This window comes from Pollachius pollachius (assembly GCF_949987615.1).
Source record: "Pollachius pollachius genome assembly, chromosome: 8".
In the NCBI taxonomy this organism is placed as follows: Eukaryota; Metazoa; Chordata; class Actinopteri; order Gadiformes; family Gadidae; genus Pollachius; species Pollachius pollachius.
The window spans coordinates 18,914,533-18,923,628 of record NC_136941.1 but is presented as its reverse complement, the minus strand read 5'-3'; the positions used below and the strand labels follow the sequence as shown (position 1 = coordinate 18,923,628).

The 9,096-nt window shown below is 42.2% G+C and overlaps 1 protein-coding gene across 1 annotated transcript; it reads left to right on the top strand.

The window, feature by feature from the left end:
* The first annotated feature begins 4,850 nt into the window (after positions 1–4,850).
* On the top strand, positions 4,851–8,775 carry rnf41 (ring finger protein 41). Its single transcript, XM_079741049.1, has 7 exons — positions 4,851–4,960; positions 5,751–5,811; positions 5,910–6,025; positions 6,119–6,390; positions 6,641–6,776; positions 6,939–7,042; positions 7,355–8,775. Exons 3-7 carry the CDS (start codon positions 5,936–5,938, stop codon positions 7,707–7,709), a joined length of 957 nt encoding a protein of 318 aa, XP_079597175.1. The 5' UTR covers positions 4,851–4,960; positions 5,751–5,811; positions 5,910–5,935; the 3' UTR covers positions 7,710–8,775.
* Positions 8,776–9,096: the final 321 nt, after the last annotated feature.

Genomic DNA, 9,096 nt, shown 5'->3' with positions numbered 1-9,096 from the left:
AGGATGGATGGATTGATTGTCAGGAACACGTGAACTGTAGAACAAGGAGAGGAAGAAGAGAAAAAAATAGACAAAGACGTCTCAAATTCAGGGGCGTATGAATCCAGATTGTCCCTCTCAAACTCTTTGTTCGTAAACCGATATATATATATAAATATACTTTCACAGCTTTTCTAAGAGTGCAAGTTGTGAGGTGCAAGCATACAAGATGGTTATTTTTACGTTAAAGGCAAACTTGTTTGTTGTGACTGTGTTGCAAATTGATTGTGGAGATTGTTTTTGTGTTTATTAGGGTAGACTGATTTTACAAGTAGGGTTGCAGTAGTAGCTGTGTGCAGTGTTAATAACCGTGTGATCATTCTATAGAAGTGGTGTAACATTTGTTGTCTTTTATGGCATTATGGCATGAATTATCTTATCACGCTGACCTCGTTTGAAATAACAAAAGATATAAGTGCAATAACCTTTTGTTTATCATTGCTTCCTCGGTTGATACAAAAAATTATTATTATGCCCTTTTTGTTAACACCAAAAGTCCCTCTTCTGCTGCGAATGAAGGATTAGAGCAGTCCTCTCGTTTGTGTTCAGATGAGTGGCGTTTGATAGAGGAGTGTGTGATATTACATTCTTAAAACTGTGATCAATATTCAACTTTATTAGCTGCCTGCTGAGAGGAGGGATTGTGCACAAGTTAACGGAGGGGTTTCCAGGAGGGGCAGGCATTTAAACTTTAAGTTGTCCTCATGGATTGGTTTAGAAGGGCTTCTCCTTCAGATACAGGCCTCTATCCTCGAGGCTCGGTTTTTAGCTAATAAACATGTTCATTTGCATGTGTATATGTATATGCATCCCCCTTCTCCTTGAATGAAACTTTTTTTTTTCTCGAACTATTTAGACCTGCTGTCAGTGACGTATGCGGATAAAAGGAGCTATGAAATGCCTTATAATATATTTGTTATCGATGTTGAGCATTAAGGGTCCCCAACGTGTCGCTCCCTTTTCTGTAGCCTAAACGCTTGTAAAGTTATCGAGTTCATTAGATTTCTATCTACTGTATAGCCTACGTGTTCTCAGAACTTGTTACTTGGAGGTCATGTGATTGTGGTTTTTAGAGTAACATTCCCCTTAAAAAGTGCCGTTTGTTTTCACCAGCAAAGGATGTGTCTGGAATTTAAAAAAAATTAAAACAAGAAAAAAAAAAAGAAGGAACGTGTGAGAATGGGAGAGAGAGAAAAGACGACACAAATTACGTTCCAAACCCTTTTTTAAAGATGACACGGTCTTTATGCAGGTGAACCACGGCAGCACTCTTCTGACGGAGCACCTTACAGACTTGGCAGTCTGACACTAGGCGTGGTCACTCTGAAGCAGAGCCATATCAAAGTATTCCCAGTAGAAGCCTCCTCTACCCAGCCCACCCTCCCCCCATGAATGTGCTATTAGGAATAGCCTACCGTAGGAAAGGATGTATAATGCATGTTTTGTAAAATTTTGTTAATGTGCTATTCCCTCCCCCTACATTGATTCTCCTAAGACCCCTTCAGTGTACATACAGCCCCTATAGTAGGATCCTTTAGCAAGTTATCGATTTACAACTGGACTGAAACAGGCACTGATCTCAGACTGCCTTACTTTGTTGTGGACTTCGACAAAAAAAAGGAACGAGGAGGATGATGTGATCAAGGGTTGTTCCTTTAGTGGCTTATCTGGGACAATACCGAGGAGCCATCGTCTGGCCTATGAGGAGTTAACAATCAAATGTTCTTACAGTGCACCTTCACTTAACAAAAACCCAACAGAACAGGAGATCCCTCCTCCCACCCGACATTCCAAAGTCCCCGCCACCCAGAATCCCCAGCCTGTTGATTAATGATGTCTCTGTGTTGTCTCGCTGGTGTACCGGGTGGGAATTTGTTGTCAATGACAGGGTTTTCCTATTTAGTCTCAGAATTACCTCACCTACTGATCTGCAAACCTGCTCTTCTACTGTGTACAAAGGAGTCAACAAGTGCATGGACATTAATAACCCGGTGTACTGGGCGTAAGTAGCGTATCGCAATAAATCGATGGACTCTATTAGAGGCACTCTGTTATTTTGACAAGGGCAAGGCCGGAACACCTGACGGTCTGTTGGAACAGCCAGACGCGCCAGAGGGATGGTTTGGGTGTCGATTGTTGCTTGTGTCGTTTTAGTCAGGTTTGCTGTTGTATTTTTAATGGGTGCAAAACACTTAGAAGCCAGCCTTTGGAAAGACAACACACTTTGAGCAGGCAGTTTTTTTTTTTTTTTTGTATATACAAACCTTTGCTCAGGCACAACATCCGTTGTTTGGATTTGGGTTCCAATCCAGTGGGCTGCTACTTTGAGTACTAAACACTTTTACAACGGCTTTGTGCTTTCCTAGTTCTCACCTTCATGTCTCTCTGAGTAGATACTTGTGTTTTTGTTGAATCCCATGCTATTTGACGCAACAAGCAGGTCCCACCTATTTATTTTTTCTCCAACATCTGTATACATGCACTGAATATTAAGAGTCTGGTTCCCATGTTGCGGTTCTGGTCCGGGGTTACCGAGGTCATGCCATGGCGTTTACATTACCACTGGTCTAAGCCCAGTGTTGCCCAAGGGAGACTGTAACGGTGCGGTTATTAATGTCCATGGAAACGTGCTCAATGTCATCGCCAGCAGCACGTGCTCTAGACTTGTGATGACAACAGGACCAATGAGTTTACTCTTGTTTGAATCGATCCGTTTATTGATATAGGAATATAGGCTCAAAGACACGGTTTAAACTTTAAATTGATTCAGAGATCAAATGCACCTTGTGAGATTTCTTGAAACGGTGAAGCGCCGTTCCTTCATGACGAATGCAAATATCTGTGGACCTTGATGTTTCACCTTAATGCCCGCATTAGCCAGACCTCCATGTTCCACACAACAGCTTCAATAACAGGGTGAAAGTGTTCATATTTAATTTCATTGTCTTCATCAGTGAACGTTTTGCTTCTATAAAGTGGACCGAGATCTGCCATTGTGGCCCCTGACCGTTTCTCTTGGGCCCCACTGGGGCCCGGAGCGAGACGGCATCATCCTCCCGGGGATCGGTCGTGTCGGCATCACTCGCTGTTTTCAGTAGCATCTCTCCTACCTCCATGTTTTCCAGCCTTGAGTAATGTCTGTCTCTCGCCTATTTGAAACCTATACTTTTCTCAGTACAAGAGTACCGTTTATCCTAAGCAATGATGGTTATACATTATGAGGTGCGCTTGATTGTGCTGTATGTGTATATGTCTACTTGACGTGAAGATTTTATTTATGAAAAGCATTTATACAACGACAAAAAAAACCACTGGAATGTGAAGCCAGATAATGTTATGATGCAGATTACCATGGTCGTCTTACCCCTTTAACGTCCCCCCATGCATGCCCACCAGGAGTCCTTTATGACACAAACATCCATACATTGGCATTTTTAAATGACAAGCTTTTTGTTTCTTTCTTTTGAACCTATTTTCCTGTTTAGCCCTGTAGTGCATTTCAATGTTTACAGCTTGATGTCTTCTCGGTCAGCCGTTGTTCCAAAGCTGGACTGGCTCCTACATGCAATGAATATGATTTGACGTGGATCTGTCGTTCTGTGCGAGGGTGAGTTTTGAGCGCCTCCAAGTGGAACGCTTTCAAAACTCACCTCACTACTCCAAACCAAATCCTGCTACATAAAGGCCATCTGTCTCTACACTGCCCTCATATATTTACATCTGATTTGATCACAAAGGGGTACATGATAGGTGAATGGTTTGAGGTTTTCTAAACACCCCCACCCCCCTCCCATACCCCCAACTAGGACAGGACCAGCCCCCCATCCACCGTCTCACCCGAACCTCAAGCCATTCAGTCCTTTCTTTTTCTTTTTCGATAATGCAATCCTGAAAGCACTTTGCCTTGTTATTCCTTTGTGTGAACATGTGAATGATAATTTGTTACAAAAATGTTAAATATGTATAAGATCATTCACTGTTTTGGAAAAACCTGCATCTGTCTTTCTGACATTAAAAGAAAACAAAAGAGAACTTAGTGACATTAAACCTGAATCTATTTTATAAAATGTTTGCTGCAGCCAATTGGTCTTGTCATTCAGTATTGTGGCTTAGGGTTGTTTGTGTTCAATAAAGTGCTATTGCTAAATATTTACTTGGTCTTTTGTTTTTCTTTCCACTGAAAATTGGCCAACAATGACTGTTATTGGTCTGATACAAGCTCTTATTAATATTGGGGTATCACACCAAATAGATATTGGATGCCCCAGAGGCTGACAAATCATCTCACATAACAAGGACAAAGTTAATTACATTGCCTGTTTGTCTATCCCAGTATCAGATGCAAATCTACTGCATTCATGGAAAACAATCCAGTCAGTGGTGTAGTACTGTTTTAGGCAATTAGGGTGAATTAAATCACCTTATGTCAATAAGTACATCGTCCTATGCATTCATTGCATACAACTCCACTGCTTAGTCAATTTGTATTGATAATAAATCAAGATTTATAAATAAATAAAATAAAAATAAATTGCATGGATCATGCATTAATGATTTGGAAACAATAGGGTAGGCTATAGGCTTATAAAAAAAGTTTTAAGAAAACTTTTCCATATAAATGTTATATATTTTATATATGTATATCATATATAGCTAATCACCTTTTCGATTACAAATCATTACATTTAGTTGTATATGATATGCAAAAAGGACTGATGCGATAAGCAAGTTTATTTCGTGATACGTCATTATATTGCCCAATGAGAAGCTTTTGATTTAACCGTTACGACGCCCCCGCACGTCTGCGTAGCGTCGGATTTGACGTAGAGTGCTCCCTGAGACGTGGCTAGCAAGCTAGTTGTACTCAAGACGTCGGCAAATAGATGAAATTGAGAATACCATCATTTTACTGCATGGTCATGTAAGTTTAACTAACAGTTTAATATTGTACAGCGAACTTGCTCTAAAGCGGCAGAATAGCTTGGTAATATGCCCAGAGAGCGTCCTGTCTGGTTAGCGTAGGGAGCCAAGCAGCTAGCTAGCTAATGTTGCCCACATTTAGGAGAGGGCTAACGCTAGCCAATGGAAGCTATAGCTATAACAGTCTATGTATAAAAGTATTCTTATGCTGACTCCCATTCAAAACATATGTGGCTATTATGCCTAATGTCTTATGTCAAGCTATTGAGGATGGTTGTACCATGCAAGTCGGTCGCTTATGGAGGTAGGACAATGTGTTGGGGGCAGACAGTGATGCTCCCAGTGAATATAGGTCAGCCACCACTCAGCTGGGAAAACAAGGAGCTCTCCTTCAATGTTACCGCAGTTGTCAGGATTTTATGTGCATAACGTTTTCAGTCTTATCGTTTTCAGCCGATCACATTGTTCGAAGACTGTTTTCTGCATTCAGAAGGTTAACGAACGGTGTTTGCCGTTATTAAGTAATTCTCTTAAGTCGTTTCCATGATGGATATATTGTTGTATACACCGCAGTGGAAATTAATTTGTTGGGCAGATGGATGTATTTAAGACAATGCTTGGGCTCATTGTTGATTAAGCTTAAATGCATAAAGGCTACATCTAAAGTCATCAACGTAACGTACTTCGTGGGTTGCTTTGCCTGGTCGGTGTTTGCAGAACTTGTACTGTAATTCGAATGCTTAAGTACGTCTATAATAGTTTAATTTATTTGTATCTGTCAAACAAAATAGAATCCACGTGTGATCTGTCAGCAGCTGATCAACAACTGAATGGAAGAACCCATAGCTTACTGTGAGTGAAAAACATTTCACCAAGCATTCTGTACAAAATCTAATATTTTCATTATAACTTCCGAGGTTAACTTTTGAACATTATTCCACCCTTCTCAGGAGATTGTGGGCCCCGGTAATGTACCATGGGGTATGACGTCGTCAGGTTCCAAGGGGAGGTGGATGAAGACCTGCTGTGCCCCATATGTAGTGGCGTACTGGAGGAACCAGTGCAGGCACGTCACTCCCAACAGTGCATCATGCATCGTGCTTCATGTTGCTCTATTTCTGTTTTTCGGTTGCTTGACCGTATCTTTATTTCCACACAGGCCCCGCACTGTGAGCACGCCTTCTGCAATGCCTGCATCACGCAGTGGTTCGCCCAGCAGCAGATCTGCCCGGTGGACCGCACGGTGGTGACGCTGGCCCACCTGAGGCCCGTCCCCCGCATCATGCGCAACATGCTGTCCAAGCTGCAGATCAGCTGTGACAACGCAGGCTTCGGGTGCATCGCCACGCTGCGCCTGGACCAGCTCCAATCCCATCTCAAGGACTGCGAGCACAACCCCAAGAGGCCGGTCAACTGTGTGGAGGGCTGCGGGTGAGTAACGTTCAGAGTGACAGCAAGCTGGCCATGGCTGTGCCGTCTCGATAAAAAGCAAGGCCACTCGTATAATTAATGTGACGTGAAGAGAAGATTTGAATTTGACTGTCAAACCTGAGATCAACACAGATACAGTTATACGGTTGTAATATAGTAGTCACTTCTTAAACTGTGTGTTTTCAAACCATAAAATGAAGTGTCTATGTTTTCTACTCTTCGTATTTTCGTCTTTCTCCCCCTGTGACAGGCTGGAGATGCCCAAGGATGAGATGTCGAATCACAACTGCATCAAACACCTACGTAGTGTAGTGCAACAGCAGGCAACCAAGATCTCTGATTTGGAGAAAAATGTTGCAGAGCATAAGCATCAGTTGGGGGAACAAGTAAGAATTTGTTTTCTCTCTGAGTATCTCATATCTCTAGAGCATTTTAATTAAAAAAGCTTTCTCAAATTACAAGTCGAAGAATTGAATTAAATTAGTCACGGATAAGTTACTCCATAGACTTAAGTTAACAAGCCGCTGATGATGTTCTCCCTCATTCAGAAGCGGGACATCCAGCTGCTCAAAGCCTACATGCGGGCCATTCGCAGTGCTAATCCCACCCTGCAGAACCTTGAAGAGAGCATTGAATACAATGAGATACTGGAGTGAGTCCCCTCTACCTGTTCTGGTCTGCTGCCTCTACCGCTTCCTGTTTCCTGCTGAGATCACGACTCAAAGCCCTCCTGCCTAACTTGCGTTTTCTTGTTTTTTCTGACAAAAGCTTTCTTGCGTCCAAAAACTATTTCTACCAAGGAATCAGCTTAGAATACTATCAACTTATAAAAAATATATATGCACATAATGGATAAAACAAATTGTATTCTTCATAACGTCACATTTGTCACTGTGATGGGTTTGAGGTTGTGGTCCCCCAGCCCCCTGATGACCTTCTCCTTCCTCATACGTTCCCCCACCAGGTGGGTGAACTCCATGCAGCCCGCCAGAGTGACCCGCTGGGGCGGCATGATCTCCACCCCGGACGCCGTGCTGCAGGCGGTCATCAAGCGCTCCCTCATTGACAGCGGCTGCCCGCTGTCCATCGTCAACGACCTGATCGAGAACGCCCACGAGCGCAACTGGCCGCAGGGCCTCGCCACGCTGGAGACGCGGCAGATGAACCGCCGCTACTACGAGAACTACGTGGCCAAGCGTATCCCGGGGAAGCAGGCGGTGGTGGTGATGGCGTGCGAGAACCAGCACATGGGGGAGGACATGATCCTGGAGCCCGGCCTGGTCATGATCTTTGCGCACGGCGTCGAGGAGATTTTATAACCTGCCGGCGGCGGCGGAGACCAGAGACAAGCGCGAGGGGGGGATTTGGGTCGGAGGGGCCGGGGCGAGGCAGCGATGGCAGTGGTAGCACCGCTTCAATAAACCAGGCTGTATTTTTATGTTTCACTTTAAACGACTGTGGTGGGACGAGAGGTTGTACATCTACAAAGTCGATGAACCTATGCCTTAAAATAAGGAAATACACCATATGAACCTGGCGAAGGACAGCTGAACCTGACTGATATCTAAGAGTACGGGAGAGATTTAAATGTTTACAAGGGTTATAACTTGATACATAGTGCTTTAACACATTGATTGTTCTGCTTCTGCCACATCCCAATATATGAAAAGGCTTCTCTGTACTCCCCACATATCGCCAATTGTATAAATGGTTGTAAATAGACATAGTATATTGAATTATACAAATAGTATCCTCTTATTCTTCTTACTGTAATTGGACTGTGATTATGATTTTGATGATTTTTTTTGTTTTGTTATTTGATGTTGATAAAAAATGGTCTGCGTGTGTTACTGTTTGGAAGGTTTACTTTTTCTTGCTAGCTTTCTGCTTATTTTTTGTGTATATTTTACGAGACCTTGTGCTTCACATTGTTGTGCCATTTATTTTATTTATTGTGTTGCCTTTTACATGAACATGCTTGAAAATATGATCATATCTATGTACATTTGCCTTCAGTACATTTAAACTTCTTTGCAAATTTGTTCTTCCATCCTTGGTTGTATATATTTAGTATGTTGTGTCACAGTGAAACGCTGAAACAGTTATTGTTTTGAAATGCAACATTGTGTATTACATTTTATTCCAACAATCAGCATTTGCATGCGAGGTGATCATGTTGTTGATTACTAAAATAAAAGCTTTTTCGGCAGTCTTCACACATAAATAACTTCTGATGGCTCATGTTGATAATCAACGGCTTTTTTTAATCAAAAACGTGGGACTTGCAAAGGTATGTCTAGGCATGCTCGTAATGGCCTTCGTTGGAAACAGTGCTTAAGTACTCTTATAATGCCCTTTGGGGATAGAAGCTGGATGTGTTGAGATGGCGAGACTGCAACTTGTTGCAGTATGATTTTCTTCCCTCTTCTGAAATGGGTTTTCAAATGAGAAAGTAATAAAATATTTAACCCTATTCCCAAGTAATATATATAAATTTTGTCCTAAGTGAGTGAATTATTAGAAGTGATAATCTTATTCCCGCCACACCATGTCGCCACTGGTCCATGTTTAAGCTATTTCTAAATTCCAAATCCATCCACATGCAATATAGATACACGGCCAGACTTAATTCCCTTTTAAATAATTAATCAGAGATTTGAGATTGTTTAAATGCAAGCACTAAAATAGTGGCACCACGTCTACCCT

What these genes read in the sequence shown, in the direction of transcription:
- rnf41 (XM_079741049.1), top strand. Translation starts at nt 5,936, where the DNA reads ATGGGGTATGACGTCGTCAGGTTCCAAGGGGAGGTGGATGAAGACCTG. An exon ending in AGCATCAGTTGGGGGAACAA is followed by an intron (nt 6,777 to 6,938) that starts GTAAGAATTTGT and finishes TCCCTCATTCAG; the next exon opens with AAGCGGGACATCCAGCTGCT. An exon ending in GAATACAATGAGATACTGGA is followed by an intron (nt 7,043 to 7,354) that starts GTGAGTCCCCTC and finishes TTCCCCCACCAG; the next exon opens with GTGGGTGAACTCCATGCAGC.